Raw genomic sequence first — 21,028 nt, 5'->3', positions numbered from 1 at the left:
CGGGATCCCCCGGGGTTCCCACCCCGCCCGCACCGCCGGGGACCCGGCCGGTCCGGCGCGAGCCCCCGTCCGGGGCCCTGGCTCGGCCCCCAGGTTGGAGGAGCCCGGAGCCCGCCTTCGGAGCTACGGCCTAACGGCGGCGGCGACTGCAGTCTGGAGGTGAGCGGGATGCAGCAATGGAGTCCCAGGCCTGGCCTGGGCACAGGCGGGGAGCAAGGCCTCCGGGCGCGGAGGTCAGGGCGTCTAGCAGCAGGGCACGGGCCACGAGTGGAGGTTTGGGCCACACGGGAAGAATCTGAGCCACGGTGCAAATTTTTTCTGCATCCACCTCCTGGCCGTGGCCTTCTCACTACTAAAAGCGCCCCTTGGCCTTCCCTGGAAGTCTGACCTCTGCACCCTGCCCGCGGCCTCGGGAGGGCTGGGGTGACCCACCTTCTTAGGCCGACTGTGGCTGAGATGAAGACTGAGATTGTACTACATTGAGTCAAAGACCAACCTGCATACACACTCCCCTGCTCCCAGGCTGTCTCACCACTAGGCAACACTGCCTCCATCTTACTTACCCTTTTGCAGGGCCCTTTTCCTGGTTCTTGAGAATGTAGCAAGATTTCCCCGCTCAGGATGGGGATGGGTCGGAGGAGCCACTCTGGAAGTTTCCCGGGCAAGAAAGTGTTGGCAATAATAACAACAGGCTGGTCAGGAAGTAGAAGAGAAAATTAAGACTTAGATATCCTGTGGAAAAAGAGGAATAATATCTACTGATTGATGCGGGGAGAGAGGGAAGCCTGGAAAGATCGGAGGTGAAAGTAAAACTGAGATTTGAAGGTAGAGGTGTGGAGGGCCTGTGAACTCTATGCAGATGACAAATGTCAAAGAAGTGCAGTTGCTTTTCAGGGAGAGAATAAGTGTCCTAAAAAAGAGACAGCCAATTCCTCTGTCTTCCAAAGTTCCATGAAATAGAATTACACAATTTTGCTTAATGGTAGAGTATTCCATGTATCTATTAAAATCAACAAAAGGCCGGGCGCAGTGGCTCACGCCTGTAATCCCAGCACTTTGGGAGGCCGAGGCGGGTGGATCACCTGAGGAGTTCAAGACCAGCCTGGCAAACATGGTGAAACCCTGTTTCTACTAAAAAAAAAAAAAATTAGCTGGGCGCGGTGGTGCACACCTGTAATCGCAGCTACTCAGGAGGCTGAGGCAGGAGAATCGCTTGAACCCGGGAGGCCGAGGTTGCAGTGAGCTGAGATTGCGCCATTGCACTCCAGCCTGGGTGACAAGAGTGAAGCTCCGTCTCAAAAAAAATTAAAAAAAATCAACGAAAGACTTAAAAAAAAAAGACTACACTGTTAGCATTTCAGAACCACCTTAGTGTATTGATGATAGCTCATTGTGTTACTAAGAAGACAGGGGTTATAGTCTTATTTCTGGAAAAGAAATTAATAAAGTGGCATGCTTAGTTAAAATATATATAACCACATGCAAGTACTAAAATGCCACTGTATAAATACAATACAAATTGTAAAAGAAAACATGCTTTTTAAATTAGAGCAAGTATAATAGCCTGTGAAATAAATGTCACCCTCTAGAGTTGTTCAGTGACAAGCTGCACAACTTTACATGGGCCTTCAGTAGAGGTTTCCATTTTATGTGAGGTTTTGTAAACTGGGAGATGATTTTTCCAGTAGTGTGGCAACAGTACAATCTGCCTTTCTTCCCTGATTCTGTGTGCACTGGTCCTATTTACAAAGTAATATAAAAATTAAAAGGCTTGGCCAGACGCGGTGGCTCACGCCTGTAATCCCAGCACTTTGGGAGGCCAAGCCGAGTGGATCACCTGAGGTCAGGAGTTTGAGACCAGCCTGAGCAACATGGTGAAACCCTGTCTCTACTAAAAATACAAAAACTAGCCGGGCGTGGTGGTGGGCACCTGTAATCCCAGCTACTCAGGAGGCTGAGACATGTGACTCGCTTAAACCCAGGAGGCAGAGGTTGCAGTGAACTGAGATCGTGCCACTGCACTCCAGCCTGGGTGACAAAGTGAGACTCTGTCTCAAAAAAAAAAAAAAAAAATTAAAATCCTTTGTCTTGAATGGATTATGGGATCAGAGTTTTGTCAGGACTCCTAATTACCATATGCTTTTCTATTCTAGCATCTTCCGTTTCTGTCCATACAGTCATTGCAAGTGATCTATTTATATTATAGTAGGCAATTATAGAGATTTCCACATATTTGTAGCTATCCCATCCATTTCTGTAGCCAAATATTCTGAAGCTTCAAGGAGATCTTTGTCTTATCTCCAAGCCAGTCCCATTTTTGCCCTTTGAATTGCTTCTGTCTGCTGTAATTTTAGCCTTCTTTTGTCAGTAAAGCTTATCTCCTTATTATCTGAGGTCTTTACAAAAGTCCATGGAATGTTTACCTGGGCCTTTAGGCTCATGTTCCTGGTCATATAAAGAGGAGCACCTTTCTCTAAAAGAACCTCTTCTCAGCCTAAAAAATCTCTAACATCTTGCCACTATTTGCATTTTCCAGGGTCCACACTTGTGATTCTCAATGGAGAGTGAAAACGCAGATTCATAATGAAAACCAGCCCCCGTCGGCCACTGATTCTCAAAAGACGGAGGCTGCCCCTTCCTGTTCAAAATGCCCCAAGTCAAACATCAGAGGAGGAACCTAAGAGATCCCCTGCCCAACAGGAGTCTAATCAAGCAGAGGCCTCCAAGGAAGTGGCAGAGTCCAACTCTTGCAAGTTTCCAGCTGGGATCAAGATTATTAACCACCCCACCATGCCCAACACGCAAGTAGTGGCCATCCCCAACAATGCTAATATTCACAGCATCATCACAGCACTGACTGCCAAGGGAAAAGAGAGTGGCAGTAGTGGGCCCAACAAATTCATCCTCATCAGCTGTGGGGGAGCCCCAACTCAGCCTCCAGGACTCCAGCCTCAAACCCAAACCAGCTATGATGCCAAAAGGACAGAAGTGACCCTGGAGACCTTGGGACCAAAACCTGCAGCTAGGGATGTGAATCTTCCTAGGCCACCTGGAGTCCTTTGCCAGCAGAAACGGGAGACCTGTGGTATGTGGTCTTCCAGGGAAAGGGGTGAGGGAGCCCAGCCTTTCCTCTGTAGTGGCAAGGTCTGTAGTCAGTCTTGATGCTTGCAACAGTCAGGCTTCTGGCCGAGCACAGTGGCTCATCCCTGTAATCCCAGCACTTTGGGAAGCTGAGGCGGGTGGATCACTTGAGGTCAGCAGTTTGGACTAGCCTGGCCAACACGGTGAAACCCGTCTCTACTAAAAATATAAAAAAACTAGCCGAGCGTGGTGGCACACGCCTGTAGTCCCAGCTACTCTGGAGGCTGAGGCAGGAGAATCGCCTCACTATGTTGCCCAGGCCAGGAGGAGGAGGCTGCAGTGAGCCAAGATCGCACCACTGCACTCAAGCGTGGGCGACAGAGCAAGACTCTGTCTCAAAAAAACCAAAACAATCAGGCATCTAGCCTTCATCCTGAAAGCTTGACCCAGCTCCTTTGGGTGCTGTTGAAAGGGTTACAATTATAATTTAGAATTTCTATTGCTTTCTTTATGTTAGAAAAGGATTATTTCTGTTTATCCTTTCCATTGACCCAAAAGAAAGTAAAAATCATCTTCCTTTCTTAAAAAAAATCTTGGCTAGGCGTGGTGGCTCATGCCTATAATCCCAGCACTTTGGGAGGCCAAGGCAGGTGGATCACCTGAGGTCGGGAGTTTGAGACCAGCCTGGCCAACATGGTGAAACCCCCATCTCTACTAAAAATAAAAAAAATTAGCTGGGCATGGTGGCAGGCCCCTGTAATCCCAGCCACTTGGGAGGCTGAAGCAGGAGAATCGCTTGAACCCAGGAGTCGGAGGTTGCAGGGAGGTTGCTGTGAGCCAAGATTGCACCATTGCACTCCAGCCTGGCCAACAGAGCGAGACTCTGTCTCAAAAAAAAAAAAAAAAAAAAAGAAACACAACAACAACAAAAAAATTTCTATTTAAAAAAAAGTTTTTATTCTTTTTTTTATTAAGAAGGGGTCTTGGCCAGGTGCGGTGGCTCATGCCTGTAATCCCAGCACTTTGGAAGGCTGAGGCGGGCAGATCATGAGGTCAGGAGATCGAGACCATCCTGGCCAACATGGTGAAACCCCGTCTCTACCAAAAACACAAAAATTAGCTGGGCGTGGTGGCAGACGCCTGTAGTCCCAGCTACTCTGGAGGCTGAGGCAGGAGAATCGCTGAACCTGGGAGGTGGAGGTTGCAGTGAGCTGAGATTATGCCACTGCACTCCAGCCTGGCCACAGAGGGAGACTCTGTCTCAAAAAATAAAATAAAAATGAAAAAAAGAAGGGGTCTCACTATGTTGCCCAGGTTGGTCTCGGACTCCTGAGCTCAAGGGATCCAACCATATGGGCCTCCCAAGGTGCTGGGATTACAGGCATGAACGACAGCGCCTGACTTCATTTTCCTTCTTTTTTTTTTTTTTTTTTTGAGATGGAGTCTTGCCCTGTTGCCCAGGCTGTAGTGCAGTGGTGCAATCTCAGCTCACTGCAATCTCCACCTTCTGGGTTCAAGTGATTCTCCTGCCTCAGCCTCCTGAGTAGCTGGGATTACAGGCACCCGCCACCACACCTGGCTAATTTTGGTATTTTTTAGTAGAGACAGGGTTTCGCCATGTTAGCCAGGTTGGTCTTGAACTCCTGACCTCAGGTGATCCGCCCACCTCGGCCTCCCAAAGTGCTGGGATTACAGGTGTGAGCCACTGCGCCTGGCCTCATTTTCCTTCTTGATAAAGGAGAAAACTGAAGCAAGAGGAGGAAAATGACTTTTTCTTTAGAGATGCGGTCTCGCACTGTCACCCAGGCTAGAGTGCAGTGGCGCAATCACGGCTCACTCTAGCCTCGAATGCCTGGACTCAAGCCATTCTCCCACGTCAGCCTCCCAAGTAGCTGGGACTACAGGCATGCACCATCATTCCCAGTTAATTTTTTTTTTCTTTTTGCAGAGATGGGGTCCCACTATATTGCCCAGGCTGAAAAGTGACTTTTTTGGTGTGCATATCTCAATAATTCTTTTGTAAGGCTGCCTTGATTGATCTCTAAGGCTCAGTGTGGCTCAGCTTGAAATGCAATTTGAACTATGCTCCTAAATTTTTCCTGAAATGCACAATGGGGCAGAGTAACTTAGAGCCACAATAGATTCAGCATGTGTTCTCCGTCCCTAAAGGCAGAGGTCTTGGACAAGTGATCCCTAGCCACCAATTCTTTTTTATTTTTTATTTTTCTGAGACAGAGTCTCACTCAGGCTGGAGTGTAGTGGCGCAATGTTGGCTCACTGCAGCCTTCGCCTCCCGGGTTCAAGCGATTCTCCTGTCTCAGCCTCCTGAGTAGCTGGGACTACAGGTGTGTGCCACCACACCCAGCTAATTTTGTATTTTCAGTAGAGACGAGGTTTCACCATGTTGGCCAGGCTGGTCTTGAACTCCTGACCTCAGGAGATCCACCCGCTTCGCCCTCCCAAAGTGCTAGGATTACAGGTGTGAGCCACTGCACCCGGCCTGCTAGCCACCAATTCTGATGGACACACTGGGCATCTGATGAGGCAGCTAAGTGGGGTGTTGGATTATTTTCCCTCTAGCAGATGGTGAGGCAGCAGGCTGCACTATCAACAATAGCCTATCCAACATCCAGTGGCTTCGAAAGATGAGTTCTGATGGACTGGGCTCCTGCAGCATCAAGCAAGAGATGGAGGAAAAGGAGAATTGTCACCTGGAGCAGAGACAGGTTAAGGTGAATTGTTCCGTCCCTCACTAAAGAAATCACATCCAGTGCAGGGAATTCCTAGATAGGGAAATGGATCAAGTGGCCTGATGGACCAGAATTGCCAAGTTCTGGTATTAGCTCTCCACTTCATGCTATTCTGTATAATTTTTGAGCTACTTTTCTGCCTGGGATCTGTTCTCCCCCATCTGTGAAATTTCCTTGAGGGCAGATTCCCTTGGTCACTCTGTATTCCAGCCAGCACTGGGTCTAGTATTTTGTCCTTAGTAGGTATTCAGGAAATGATTAAGAGGTCTTCATTTTGGGAATCCACTTGAACTTTAAAGATGCCACCCAACAGTATGAACAGTATGAATTGAATAGAATATAACAAGGTAATTTTATTAGAAGATATTAATAGCAGATAAAGTCAGTTATATATATACATACATATACATTTTTTTTTTTTTAAGACAGCGTCTTGCTCTGTTGCCCAGGCTGGAGCGCAATGGTGCAGTCATGGCTCTCTGCAGCCTCGACCTCCAGGGCTCAACTGATCCTTCTACCTCAGTCTTCCAAGTAGCTGGGACTCGCCAGCTTGGTGCACGCCACCATGCCCAGCTAATTTTTGTATTTTTTGTAGAGATGGGGTTTCGCTATGTTGCCCAGGCTGATTTCAACTCCTGGGCTCTAGTGATCCTCCTGCCTCAGCCTCCCAAAGTGCTGGGATTACAGGCATGAACCACTAGCCTGGCCTAGATACGAATTTTAAATACTTCCCTAGCAATCAAAATTGATCTAACCCAATTGTGTAGTCTGGGTTTTTTTTTCCCACAGTTACCAATATAACACATCTAGATTCTACTGTATATATGTGTAAATCATTCATTCAACCTTTATTTTCTTTTTTTTCTCAACTTTTATTTTAGGTTCAGGGGGTACATGTGCAGGTGTGTTACATAGGTATATTGTGTGTCGCTGGGGTTTAGTGTACAAATGATTTTGTCACCCAGGTAGTGAGTATAGTACCTGCTAGGTAGTTTTTCTGTCTCCCCCTCCTCCCACTCTCCACCCTCAAGAAGGCCCTGGTGTCTACTGTTCCCTTCTTCGTATCCATGTGTGCTCAATGTTTAGCTCCTGCTTTTTTTTTTTTTTTTTTGAGACGTAGTCTTGCTCTGTCTCCTAGGCTGGAGTGCAGTGCTGCGATCTCAGCTCACTGCTACCTCCACCTCCCAGGTCAAGTGATTCTCCTGCCTCAGACTCCTGAGTAGCTGGGATTACAGGTGCCCGCTGCCACGCCCGGCTAATTTTTGTATTTTTAGTAGAGATGGGGTTTCACTATGTTGGCCAGGCTGGTCTTGAACTCCTGACCTCGTGATCCACCTGCCTTGGCCTTCCAAAGTGCTGGGATTACAGGTGTGAGCCACTGCGCCCGGCCTCTTTTTTTTTCTTTTTGAGACGGATTCTCTCTTTGTTGCCAGGCTGGAGTGCAGTGGCACAATCTCTGCTCATTGAAACCTCTGCATCCCAGGTTCAAGTGATTCTCCTGCCTCAGCCTCCTGAGTAGCTGGGACTACAGGCGCCTGCCGCCACGCCTGGCTAATTTTTTAATTTTTAGTAGAGATAGGGTTTCACCATGGTGGCCAGGATGGTCTCAATCTCTTGACCTCGTCATCCACCCGCCTCAGCCTCCCAAAGTGTTGGGATTACAGGCGTGAGCCACTGCACCTGGCCTCTTTTTTTTTTTTTTTTTTTCTTTTTGAGACGGATTCTCGCTTTGTTGCCAGGCTGGAGTGCAGTGGCACAATCTCTGCTCACTGAAACCTCTGCGTCCCAGGTTCAAGTGATTCTCCTGCCTCAGCCTCCCGAGTAGCTGGGACTATAGGCGCCCGCCACCACGCCCGGCTAATTTTTTTATTTTTAGTAGAGATGGGTTTTCACCATGGTGGCCAGGATGGTCTCAATCTCTTGACCTCGTCATCCACCCGCCTCAGCCTCCCAAAGTGTTGGGATTACAGGCGTGAGCCACCGTACCCAGCCTAGTTCCTACTTATAAGTGAGAACATGCAGTATTTGGTTTTCTGTTCCTGCATTAAATCGCTTAGGATCATAGCCTCCAGCTCAACAATCTTTAAAAGTGAAAATTTGGCCAGGCGCGGTAACTCATGCTTGTAATCACAGCACTTTGGGAGGCCAAGGTGGGTGGATCACCTGAGGTCGGGAGTTCCAGACCAGCCTGACCCCGCCTCTACTAACAATACAAAATTAGCTGGGTGCAGTAGTACATGCCTGTAATCCCAGCTACTCGGGAGGCTGAGGCAGGAGAATCACTTGAACCCAGGAGGCAGAGCTTGCGGTGAGCCATTACACTCCAACCTGGGCAACAAAAGTGAAACTCTGTCTCAAAAAAAAAAAAAAGTGAAAATTTACATGCGTGTGTATGTAAGTAAATATTAATTGTGCTATATACATAAAATTTGTGTACTTTAGAAAGTAATATCTCAAATTTTAAAAATGTGAATGAGACCGGGCATAGCGGCTGACAACTGTAATCCCAGCACTTTGGGAGGCCAAGGTGGGCAGATTGCTTGAGCCCATAAGTTCTAGGCCAGCCTGGGCAACATAGCAAAATCCTGGTCTCTACTACTAAAAATACCAAAAAAAAAAAAAAAAAAAAAAAATTGCCAGGTGCAATGGCTCATGCCTGTAATCCCATCACTCTGGGAGGCCAAGGTGGGTGGACCACCTGAGGTCAGGAGTTCGAGACTAGCCTGGCCAATATGGTAAACCCCATCTCTACTAAAAATACAAAAAAAGTAGCTGGGCATGGTGGCAGGCACCTGTAATCCCAGCTACTTGGGAGGCCACAGCAGGAGAATCGCTTGAACCCAGGAGGCAGAGGTTGCAGTGAGCCGAGATCGCACCATTGTACTCCAGCCTGGGCAACAAGAGTGAAACTCCATCTCAAAAAAAAAAAAAAAAAAAAATTAGCTGGGCGTGGTGGTGTATGCCTGTAGTCCCAGCTACTTGGAGGCTGAGACAGGAGGATCACCTGAGCCTAGGAAGGTCAAGGCTGCAGTGAGCTGTGATCCAGCCACTGCACTCTATCCTGGGTGACACAGTGAGACCCTGTCTCAAAAAAAAAAAAAAAAAGTGAATGATCAGCTCTTTGCCTAAAACTTAGCTAACTGTGTGCTTTGCAGACATTGTCTGACTCATAGTCTTGAGAATGTTTCTCTCATACAAACATTGAAATGAGATGCGTTTATTCACAGCACATTAGGAATAGAAATGGGACTAAGACCTAGGTTTCTTGACCCAAAAGTCTGAAAAATGGGTGTGGTTTTAGTGTAACATCAATGCTTTGAGAATCAAAGTACATACTCAAACTTTCCTGAGAAATTTCAACTGGAAGGGACTGGATTTTCTCTAAATTCAACAAAATGATGGATGACAAAACCAGTTTCTTATTGGCTAGGGTCTAGGCTAGATCATCTCCAAGATTCTTCCCAACTCTAAAATTTTATTCTATGAGATAGTGGTCTCAGATGAGTTTGTTTCTAGACCGTCCTATGGGATAAAGGTTTCTCTAGATGTTCTTCAAGGGCTTGGGTTGGGGGTAGTTCTCATGAACTCTTTCATGTCATTCCCTGTGTCATAACCCTCAGGTTGAGGAGCCTTCGAGACCATCAACGTCCTGGCAGAACTCTGTGTCTGAGCGGCCACCCTACTCTTACATGGCCATGATACAATTCGCCATCAACAGCACTGAGAGGAAGCGCATGACTTTGAAAGACATCTACACGTGGATTGAGGACCACTTTCCCTACTTTAAGCACATTGCCAAGCCAGGCTGGAAGGTAATATGTCCCACAGCAACCAAAATCAAGGTCAGTCCAGCCTGACGGTCTGTCTCCAGTGCTGTACTGCAACTTGTATCTGGGACAGCAGTTAAGTGCAAAGGATACTAGAATGATAAACAAATGTATCTTTTAGATTGTGACTCAATCTTATTGAATCCAGGCAAAATCATTAAGAAGAGCTCTTTAACTACTTCATGTGTTACTACCTAAAGTCCATGGAGGGTCTTCAATGTAGCACTCAAGCCCACTTTTCTGCTACACTCAACAGCCGTCCTAGATGCCAGCAGCTAGAGTGGCTAAGTAGTTTTATGAAAATGTCTTGATTAAAAAAAAAGAATGCTGTCTGTGAGCCTCATGACCCAAGATGTCATCTCCTATAGCGTCACATACCATTTCTAGTGGGCAGGGGTTTTCCTTTCACTTCATTCATGGAAAGACCGAGATGCCTGGGAGTCAACATAGCTCACGCAGTTGGTCAGTGTCAGAGCCACAGATGAGGTCTTCTGACGGGTGCTCAATTCCAAGTCAAGTGTGCTTTGTTTTCCTCATGGTAGAACTCTTTCTTTTTTTTTTTTTTTTGAGATAGAGTCTCGCTCTGTCGCCCAGGCTGGAGTGCAATGGCAGATCTCAGGTCACTGCAACCTCCGCCGCCTCCAAGGTTCAAGCGATTCTCCTGCCTCAGCCTCCCGAGTAGCTGGGACTACAGGCATGCGCCACCACGCCTGGCTAATTTTTTTGTATTTTTAGTAGAGACGGGGTTTCACCATGTTGGTCAGGCTGGTCTCGAACTCCTAACCTCAAATGATCCGCCCGTCTCGACCTCCCAAAGTGCTGGGATTACCGGCATGAGCCACCACACCTGGCCCCTCATGGTAGAACTATTTTTTTTTTTTTTTTTGAGATGAAGTCTCGCTCTGTCACCCAGGCTGGAGTGCAGTGGCGCGATCTCGGCTCACGGCAAGCTCCGCCTCCTGGGTTCACGCCATTCTCCTGCCTCAGCCTCCCGAGTAGCTGGGACTACAGGCGCCTGCCACTACGCCTGGCTAATTCATGGTAGAACTTTTAATTTTACTCCTTTCCATCAGCTTACTTTCCTAGTTTTTTGTTTGTTTGTTTTTTGAGACAGGGTCTCACTGTTGCCTGGGCTGGAGTGCAGCCTCAGCCCCCTGGGCTCAAGCTCTTCCCTCCTCAACATCCCAAGTAGCTGGGATAACAGGTGCACCACCACAGTCCGCTAATTTTTTTTTTTTTTTTTTTTTTTTTTTTTTGTAGAAACAGTTGCCCAGGCTGGTTACTATGTTGCCCAGGCTGGTCTGAACTCCTAGTCTCAAGCACTCCTCCTGCCTTAGCCTCTCAGTGCACTGTGATTACAGGCGTGAGCCACCACACCCAGCCTTAATTTCCTAGTTTCTTGTTTGTTTGTTTGAGATGGGGCCTCACTCTGTCACCCAGGCTGGAGTGCAGTGACATGATCTCGGCTAACTTCAACCTCTGCCTCCCAGGTTCAAGTGATTCCCCTGCCTCAGCCTCCCGAGTAGCTGGGACTAAAGGCATGCGCCACCATGCCTGGCTAATTTTTATATTTTTGATAGAGACAGGGTTTCGCCACGTTTGCTAGGCTGGTCTCAAACTCCTGGCCTCAAGTGATCCACTCACCTCGGCCTCCCACAGTGCTGGGATTATAGGCGTGAGCCACCACGCCGGGCCTAATTCCCTAGTTTCTTAATTTCTCTGAGCCACCTTTCTTGCTATTGATCACTACCTCACAGCCTTACTCTGCTTTTCTAGCCCCTGACAGCTATCTAGGTCTTTTCTTTATCACAGTCTAAGGTTGGCATCAGTCTTTATTCCCATAGAATAGATGGGTTTATGGCTGAGGGTGACGGCTCTGCGGTGTGGAGTGTCAGGAGAGTTGCCGAGAGGCAGGCCTGCAAAGACACCAGACGAAGCCTGTGCTGAGCACAGTGGGAGGGGCCTGAGGCTGGTTTCCCCATGTGTTTGAAGGGTGATGTTTCTGAATCTAAAATAGCTGATAACCAGTTGTCTTGCTCTTCTTCCAGAACTCCATCCGCCACAACCTTTCCCTGCACGACATGTTTGTCCGGGAGACGTCTGCCAATGGCAAGGTCTCCTTCTGGACCATTCACCCCAGTGCCAACCGCTACTTGACATTGGACCAAGTGTTTAAGGTGAACGCCCTGCTTTCCTCTAAATAGGGCCTAAGTTGGAGGTTGTCATAGCCATCTCAAAAGGAAACAAGTTCTGCTAGTGATGCTTTCATTTGATCAGGGGAAAGTTAGAAGCCAGCCACCCAATTAGTGACTTGCACAAAACCCAGTGAATTAAGTACACTTGACAAATACCAAATGACACATTTTTGTGCCAGACCAGAGCAAGGAGAAGGCTGTTCTGACCCAACAGAAAGGGCTCCCCAGGGCAGTGTTTTCCTGACTTCCCTGTGAATGGGAATTGCCTGGGACATTGTTAAAACACAGCTTCCCAGACCCCTCTCTTGGGGCTCTTGATTTAGTGCTTCTGGGATGGGCCCAGGAATTTGTATTTTTAGCAAGCATCTCAGGGGATTCTTACAAGAAATTCTGGGAATGCTTGCTCTAAAAAAAGCCCTTCCTGCTGGGTGTGGTGGCTCACGCCTGTAATCCCAGCACTTTGGGAGGCTGAGGCAGGTGGATCACCTGAGGTCGGGAGTTGGAGACCAGCCTGACCAACATGGAGAAACTCCGTCTCTACTAAAAATACAAAAATTAGCTGGGTGTGGTGGCGCATGCCTGTAATCCCAGCTACTTGGGAGGCTGAGGCAGGAGAATCCCTTGAACCCAGGAGGCGGCGGTTGTGGAGAGCTGAAATCGCACCATTGCACTCCAGCCTGGGCAATAAGAGTGAAAGTCTGTCTCAAAAAAAAAAAAAAAAAAAAAAGCCTGCCTTAGGCTGGAGACCAGAAGCTGAGCTACCAGAACGTCTTTTCAGAAAGAAGTTATTTTGGTTTTTCAGAGTGCCCATAAGGCTGCTGGTAGCTGTAACCATTCTCCTGGGAGGGGCAGTTGTCTGGGGTGTCTTTTGTCATCAGTCAGGAATAGGTGTTTTTCCCAATCCGGTCAAATTGACCACGTTGGTGGTAACTTCATCTCATTTCTCTCCCACAATGCCTGGCCGCCACCAGCCACTGGACCCAGGGTCTCCACAATTGCCCGAGCACTTGGAATCAGTAAGGTTCTTTCCCTCTGGCTCGGGGCTTGGCCTTGTTTTCCTTTCACTGCTCAGCATGGCTTTAGTGGACAGAGACAAGATGTGATGTGGGGAAGGGTGCCTATGGCCATGTTTTATCTAGGTGCCAGCCCTAGACACAGAACACCCTGAGGCTCAGGCACACACCCACTTCCCTCCCCTCCCATGGGCATCACAAGGGCACACTGAGCAGAGCGGGGCACAGCAGGGGAGCGTGCTGCAGCAGCCACAAGCGCATGGCACCAGCCTCAGGGGCGGCAGTTCGTTTGCTCACTTTTGTGCCTAGCTTTTCTTTGCCACGCATATAGCTACCTGCTCTGGCATCCCCCAGGGGTGCTGAGGACACGTGGGTGCAGCGGTAGTGCCACTCTGCCATCATGTGTCTGTAGGCCACCCACCTGCCCACTCATCACAGTTTTGGAGACTGCTCGCCTACGTCCATCCCCTCAGGTTGGCCTCCTCTCTCTGGGCTGTCATTAACTCAAGCACACACCACCAGAGCAGCTGGTGGGGTTTTGCCATCCCCTCTTTACCTTATTGTGTTAACATTGGTTTCCTTCTGTCCCCGTCTGCCACAAGCAGCAGCAGAAACGACCGAATCCAGAGCTCCGCCGGAACATGACCATCAAAACCGAACTCCCCCTGGGCGCACGTTAGTATGGGAGAGTGGGCCTCGGGCCTGGTCCTTGTTCTGGGGCCATATCTTTAGGGAACCAGACTCTGGGATTCTGTTCCCACCTCAAAGGGATCTGAGCCCAGAGAAGGAGAGCAAAGCTCCTGGGGCTGAGAAGGGGTGTACTCCAGTCCCCCTGCTCCTGATCTCTCGTGTTTCCTCCTAGGGCGGAAGATGAAGCCACTGCTACCGCGGGTCAGCTCATACCTGGTGCCTATCCAGTTCCCGGTGAACCAGTCACTGGTGCTGCAGCCCTCGGTGAAGGTGCCACTGCCCCTGGCGGCTTCCCTCATGAGCTCAGAGCTTGCCCGCCATAGCAAGCGAGTCCGCATCGCCCCCAAGGTGGGTGTCCTATTTTCCTCTGAAGAGAGATTCTGGCCAATTAAGAATGTTGAACCTTCAGCTTGCAAAGCACTCTGATAAGTGTTCCTTGAGAGCTTATAAATCTAGTTGGGTAGAAAAGGCATAAAAACATAGGGAAGTGTAATAGCATTAGAAGAGCTAAAAAGGTATTTGGATTACAATGTAAGTGGTGTCAGAAGGCCCATAAATACCTGATGAGCTTGTAAGAATTCAGACAAAAGTGATTGTGATAGATGGGCTAGGATGATTAAGGAAGATACACAAGGGAGGCAGGCCTTAGAAAGAGATGGATTTGGCCGGGCGCTGTGGCTTACACCTGTAATCCCAGCACTTTGGGAGGCCAAGGCAGGTGGATCATGAGGTCAGGAGTTTGAGACCAGCCTGGCCAACGTGGCGAAACCCCGTCTCTACTAAAAAATACAAAAATTAGCTGGGCTTGGTGGCACATGCCTGTAATCCCAGCTACTTGGGAGGCTGAGGCTGGAGAATCACATGAGCCCAGGAAGGGAAGTTGCAGTGAGCCGAGATCACTGCACTCCAGCCTGGGTGACAGAGCGAGACTCTGTCTCAAAAAAAAAAGAAAAGAAAGAAGTGGATTTGAGGCTAGACGCTGTGGGTCTCACTTGTAATCCCGACACTTTGGGAGGCCGAGGCAGGGGTACTGCTTACAGCCAAGAGTTCGAGACCAGCCTGGGCAACATAGCAAGACCCCAGTCTCTGCTAAAAATGCAAAAAAAAAAAATTAGCCACGGTGGTAGTACATGCCTGTGGTACCAGCTACTCAGGAGGCTGAGGCAGAAGGATCACTTGAGTCCAGGAGGTTGAGGCTGCAGTGAGCCCTGTTTGCACCACTGCACTCCAGCCGGGGCAACAGTGAGGCCCTGTCTCAAAAAAGAAAAGAAAAGTAGATTTGGGTAAGCAAACAGGTGTAGAGAGAGCATGCTAATGGGCAGTGCCATGGAGGCAGGAAATGCAGTTTGTACCTGGCAGTAGTAGAGTGACTGGGTCAGACTAGCTCAGGGTTTCTCAAGTACTATTCACGTTTACAGCTGGAGAATTCTTTGTTGGGCGTGGGAGGGACTGTCCTGTGCATTGAAGGGTGTTTAACAGCATCCCTTATTTTCCCCACTAGACGCCAGTAGCACCCACCACAGGCGTGGCAATTCAAATGCTTCCAGACATTGCCAAATGTCCCCTGGCAGGGAGGGAATCACCCCTGCTTGAGTATCACTGGTCCAGCTTGAGGGGAAGGTGAGAAGGGTAAATTCAGAGCCAACTTGGATCAGCCGTCAGATCTGCACTTAACACTGTTAAAGGGTTCTGTGAGTAAGGGCTGACACACGACCAAAGTGAAAAGCTTCCCCCATCCCCTTCAGAGATGAAAATAGCACAGAATCTGGAGTTTAGAGCGACTTGGGTTTGCTTTTTTTTTAATATATAAAATCTTTTAGGCCATGCACAGTGGCTCACACCTATAATCCTAGCATTTTGGGAGGCCAAGGCAGGAGGATCACTTGAGGCCAGGAGTTCAAGACCAGCCTGGGCAGCAAAGTAAGACCCTGTCTGTAACAAAAAAAAAAAATTTTTTTTTTAAATTAGCCAGGCATTTTCATGTATACCTGTTGTCCCAGCCACTTGGGAGGCTGAGGCAGAAGGATTACTTGAGCTCCAGAGCTGGAGGCTGCAATGAGCTATAATCGTGCCACTGCATTCTAGCTTAGGCAACAAAATGAGACCCTGTCTCTAAAAAACATTTTCTTTAATTATAAATAAAATATATTACACACAAAATTATACCAAACATACATAATTTAGCGTAAATTCATTAATGTGGCTGTAGCGTGTACACTGTTTTGGTTTTCATGCCGTGGTTTTTTTCTCCCCTTTCCTTTTTGGCTCCCCTCTCCACCCTACCATCACCCACATCACCCCTACTCCCAAGATAACTGGTTGATAATTTATGATGCTTTCTTGCATATTTTATCAATGCTCTTAGTTATAATATACATGTATAGCGATAGCCATTTTATATGTACACATACAACACATAGAACATTGATAATGTAATCTTGTTGTACATACTTCTCTACATGTCTCTCTTTTTTTTTTTCTGAGACGGAGTCTCACTCTGTCTCCCAGGCTGGAGTGCAATGGCATGATCTTGGCTCACTGCAACCTCCGCCTCCTGGGTTCAAGCGATTCTCCTGCCTCGGCCTCCTGAGTAGCTGTGATTACAGGCGCACGTCACCACGCCCAGCTAATTTTTGTATTTTTAGTAGAGACGGGGTTTCACCATGTTGGTCAGGCTGGTCTCGAACTCCTGACCTCATGATCCGCCTGCCTTGGCCTCCCAAAGTGTTGAGATTACAGGAATGACCCACCAGGCCCAGCCTCTACATGTCTCTAACTCAACAATACCTCATGGAATTTCTTCCAAGTCACTTGGCATAGTCCTAATTCATTATTTTTTAGTGTCCATGTAATATTCCATGATGTGGCTACACCACAGATTTTTCAGCCATTCCACTTTTATGGACAGATTCTGTTTCTCAAATTTTGCCCAATGAACGCCACTGCAATAAATATGTTTGCAAGGATCTCTCTTACTAGTGCTTTCATTTCTGTAGGATAGAGTCCCAGATGTGAGATTGTTGGGTGAGAAGATATTTTAAATTCTACTAAATATTGCTAGATTGCTTTCCAAAAAAGCTATGATAAGTCATGTTTAAACCAGCAATATATGATAAGATCTATATCTTTGCCAGCAATTGGTATTATTAGTCTGTTTAATATTTGCCAATCTAATATATACAGGTTATATCTTCTTGTTTAATTTTTTAAAATGTTTTATTTATTTATTTATTTTTAAATTTTTTATTTCCATAGGTTTTTGGGGAACAGGTGGTGTTTGGTTACATGAGTAAGTTCTTTAGTGGCGATCTGTGAGATTTTGGTACACCCATCACCAGCTTGTTTAATTTTATCTTTCTTTCTTTATCAGTAAGTCTGATGCACCTTGTCATTATGTTTGGTGACTTGGAATTGTCCTCTATGAATTGCTTATTTATGAACATTGCCCATTTTTATATAGGTTTTGTTATCAATTTGTGAGAGCTCTTTTTTTTTTTTTTTTTTGAGACGGAGTCTTGCTCTGTCACCCAGGCTGGAGTGCAGTGGTGTGATCTCAGCTCACTGCAGACTCCGCCTCCTGGGTTCATGCGATTCTCCTGCCTCAGCCTCCCAAGTAGCTGGGATTACAGGCGCCCACCACCGCGACCAGCTAATTTTTGTATTTTTTAGTAGAGACAGGGTTTCACCACCTTGGCCAGGCTGGTCTCGAACTCCTGACCTCATGATCCACCCACCTCGGCCTCCCAAAGTGCTGGGATTACAGGCATGAGCCACCACGCCTGGCCTGTGAGAGTTGTTTTTGGTTTTTTTGTTTTTTTTTGTTTTTTTTTTTTGAGATGGAGTCTTGCTATGTCACCCAGGCTGAAGTACAGTGGTGTGATCTTGGCAACCTCTGCCTCCTGGGTTCAAGCAATTCTCGTGCCTCAGCCTCCCGAGTAGCTGGGATTACAGGTGCATGCCACCACGCCCGGCTAATTTTGTATTTTTAGTAGAGACAAGGTTTCACCATGTTGGTCAGGCTGGTCTCGAACTTCTGACCTCAGGTGATCTGCCTGCCTTGGCCTCCCAAAGTGCTGGATTACAGGCGTGAGCCACCGCACCCAGCCCCCTGTGAGAGCTCTTTGTTGTTAAAATAATGTTCTTTCTTTTATGCTGAAGATATTTTTCTACTTCTATTGTTTATCTCTTTTCTTTCCTTTCTTTTCTTTTCTGAGACAGGATCTTGCTATGTTGCCTAGTCTGGAGTGCAGTGGTGTAATGAAGGCTCACTGCATCCTTGACCTCCCAGGCTCAAGTGATCTTCCCACCTCAGCCTCCCACCTGTAGCTGGAACTACAGGTGCATGCCACCACACCCAGCTAATTAAAAAAAATTTTTTTGTAGAGATGGGATCTCACTATGTTGCTCAGGCTGCTCTCAAACTGGCCTCAGTGTCTTGCAGTGCTGGGATTACAGGCATTGTTTGTTTGTTGTTTCTTAACTTTGTTTATGGTATCTCTTGCTACAGTAAAATTTTAAAGTTTTATGTAGTCAAATGTCTCTCTTCTCTTTTACAGTTTCTGGGTTTCCAGTCTTGGTTAAGAAGGTCACCCGCACCCTCAGATTGTATATGTAGTCTCCTAGATTCTCTTTCAGGATTTGTATGATTTTAAGGTTTTCATTTTTTTTTAAGCCAGTCAAATTTAGCAGTTGGGGGTTGTGTACCAACTTTAGTGACAATAATGTCACTACCCGCTACCATCAGAGCAGCCTAAGCTTCTTATTTTCATGCATTAAATCTTTGTATACAGTGTAAGATAAGCATGCAATTTTATTTTCTCTCGGATGAATGCTATTATAATTATGCCACTACATACTACATACCCTCATCTTTTACCCCCAGAATTGAACCACCAACTTCAACATACATTGTATTCTCATATTTAATAGATTTTAAGACTTCAAAACGACACAAAGAGGATCAGAACCAGTATGTGATATTTTTGTGCGTCCTGTCTGGTGACCGTTGGTTCACCTTGTCTCTGTTTACCTTTCAGGTGCTGCTAGCTGAGGAGGGGATAGCTCCTCTTTCTTCTGCAGGACCAGGGAAAGAGGAGAAACTCCTGTTTGGAGAAGGGCTTTCTCCTTTGCTTCCAGTTCAGACTATCAAGGAGGAAGAAATCCAGCCTGGGGAGGAAATGCCACACTTAACGAGACCCATCAAAGTGGAGAGCCCTCCCTTGGAAGAGTGGCCCTCCCCGGCCCCATCTTTCAAAGAGGAATCGTCTCACTCCTGGGAGGATTCGTCCCAATCTCCCACCCCAAGACCCAAGAAGTCCTACAGTGGGCTTAGGTCCCCAACCCGGTGTGTCTCGGAAATGCTTGTGATTCAACACAGGGAGAGGAGGGAGAGGAGCCGGTCTCGGAGGAAACAGCATCTACTGCCTCCCTGTGTGGATGAGCCGGAGCTGCTCTTCTCAGAGGGGCCCAGTACTTCCCGCTGGGCCGCAGAGCTCCCGTTCCCAGCAGACTCCTCTGAGCCTGCCTCCCAGCTCAGCTACTCCCAGGAAGTGGGAGGACCTTTTAAGACACCCATTAAGGAAACGCTGCCCATCTCCTCCACCCCGAGCAAATCTGTCCTCCCCAGAACCCCTGAATCCTGGAGGCTCACGCCCCCAGCCAAAGTAGGGGGGCTGGATTTCAGCCCAGTACAAACCCCCCAGGGTGCCTCTGACCCCTTGCCTGACTCCCTGGGGCTGATGGATCTCAGCACCACTCCCTTGCAAAGTGCTCCCCCCCTTGAATCACCGCAAAAGCTCCTCAGTTCAGAACCCTTAGACCTCATCTCTGTCCCCTTTGGCAACTCTTCTCCCTCAGATATAGACGTCCCCAAGCCAGGCTCCCCGGAGCCACAGGTTTCTGGCCTTGCAGCCAATCGTTCTCTGACAGAAGGCCTGGTCCTAGACACAATGAATGACAGCCTCAGCAAGATCCTGCTGGACATCAGCTTTCCTGGCCTGGACGAGGACCCACTGGGCCCTGACAACATCAACTGGTCCCAGTTTATTCCTGAGCTACAGTAGAGCCCTGCCCTTGCCCTTGTGCTCAAGCTGTCCACCGTCCTGGGCACTCCAAGGCTCAGTGCACCCCAAGCCTCTGAGTGAGGACAGCAGGCAGGGACTGTTCTGCTCCTCTTAGCTCCCTGCTGCCTGATGATGCAAAAGTAGCAGTCACACCCTAGCCACTGCTGGGACCTTGTGTTCCCTAAGAGTATCTGATTCCTCTGCTGTCCCTGCCAGGAGCTGAAGGGTGGGAACAACAAAGGCAATGGTGAAAAGAGATTAGGAACTCCCCAGCCTGTTTCCATTCTCTGCCCAGCAGTCTCTTACCTTCCCTGATCTTTGCAGGGTGGCCCATGTAAATAGTATAAATTCTCCAAATTATCCTCTAATTATAAATGTAAGCTTATTTCCTTAGATCATTATCCAGAGACTGCCAGAAGGTGGGTAGGATGACCTGGGGTTTCAACTGACTTCTGTTCCTTGCTTTTAGTTTTGAGAGAAGGGAAGACCTGCAGTGCACGGTTTCTTCCAGGCTGAGGTACCTGGATCTTGGGTTCTTCACTGCAGGGACCCAGACCAGTGGATCTGCTTGCCAGAGTCCTTTTTGCCCCTCCCTGCCACCTCCCCGTGTTTCCAAGTCAGCTTTCCTGCAAGAAGAAATCCTGGTTAAAAAAGTCTTTTGTATTGGGTCAGGAGTTGAATTTGGGGTGGGAGGATGGATGCAACTGAAGCAGAGTGTGGGTGCCCAGATGTGCGCTATTAGATGTTTCTCTGATAATGTCCCCAATCATACCAGGGAGACTGGCATTGACGAGAACTCAGGTGGAGGCTTGAGAAGGCCGAAAGGGCCCCTGACCTGCCTGGCTTCCTTAGCTTGCCCCTCAGCTTTGCAAAGAGCCACCCTAGGCCCCAGCTGACCGCATGGGTGTGAGCCAGCTTGAGAACACTAACTACTCAATAAAAGCGAAGGTGGACATGCTGGGCTCTGTGGTTTATTGGCGTCTGATTCCTAAGGCACCAGGAGAGGTTGGAAAAGAAAGAGGGTGTTGATGGAGACGATGGTGATTGATAGGGAAGAGGCAAGGCCTGAAGTTCACCCAAAGCAGCAGTTGGAGCACTTGCACAGGCACACACTTGACAACACAAATTGCCAGTTTTCCCAGTGCTAGTCCTGCACAGCTCACCTCTTTTCCCTGGCATCTCCGACCTTGTTCCTTGGGACCTTTGGACCTGCTGGTTAACTTAGGCCTTTTGAGGGTTCTTAATAAGACAAGCTCAAGGGGGTTGGGCCCCCTGAACATTAGGGCAGGAAAGGCCCAGTTACAGGTGCTTCATTCCCACTGCCATCTCCACCCTGAGGCCTGGGAGCCAGCCTGCCCTGCTTTTGTTCTGCCTGGCAGCAGCTCCTGTTACCATTTTTTGCAGTCAGAA

General features: G+C 48.1%; 1 protein-coding gene and 1 long non-coding RNA gene across 13 annotated transcripts; one reads left to right on the top strand and one right to left on the bottom strand.

The window, feature by feature from the left end:
• The first annotated feature begins 4 nt into the window (after positions 1-4).
• Positions 5-20,573, top strand: FOXM1 (forkhead box M1). Of its 12 annotated transcripts, none has more exons than XM_057299355.1 (10): positions 26-159; positions 2,537-3,085; positions 5,665-5,813; positions 9,452-9,643; positions 11,707-11,835; positions 12,825-12,869; positions 13,472-13,541; positions 13,729-13,904; positions 16,812-16,845; positions 18,593-20,573. In XM_057299355.1, exons 2-10 carry the CDS (start codon positions 2,584-2,586, stop codon positions 18,604-18,606), a joined length of 1,311 nt encoding a protein of 436 aa, XP_057155338.1. In that variant the 5' UTR covers positions 26-159; positions 2,537-2,583; the 3' UTR covers positions 18,607-20,573. The 12 variants fall into 12 exon arrangements, with proteins under 12 accessions (XP_057155340.1, XP_008972022.2, XP_057155338.1 ...); XM_057299354.1 differs by having other exon boundaries at positions 5,662-5,813; XM_057299357.2 differs by lacking the exon at positions 12,825-12,869 and having other exon boundaries at positions 5-159; positions 5,662-5,813.
• LOC129393468 (uncharacterized) lies at positions 13,770-20,260 on the bottom strand. The gene is made up of 3 exons (XR_008620325.2): positions 20,140-20,260; positions 18,586-18,722; positions 13,770-14,008 (listed from the first exon to the last, which is right to left on the bottom strand). It is a non-coding gene; the product is annotated as an uncharacterized LOC129393468 (long non-coding RNA).
• Positions 20,574-21,028: the final 455 nt, after the last annotated feature.

The sequence above is a fragment of the Pan paniscus genome, chromosome 10 (assembly GCF_029289425.2).
Source record: "Pan paniscus chromosome 10, NHGRI_mPanPan1-v2.0_pri, whole genome shotgun sequence".
NCBI classification, from domain to species: domain Eukaryota; kingdom Metazoa; phylum Chordata; class Mammalia; order Primates; family Hominidae; genus Pan; species Pan paniscus.
Note: the sequence above shows the minus strand (reverse complement) of the source record. Positions and strands in the feature narration are given on the sequence as shown.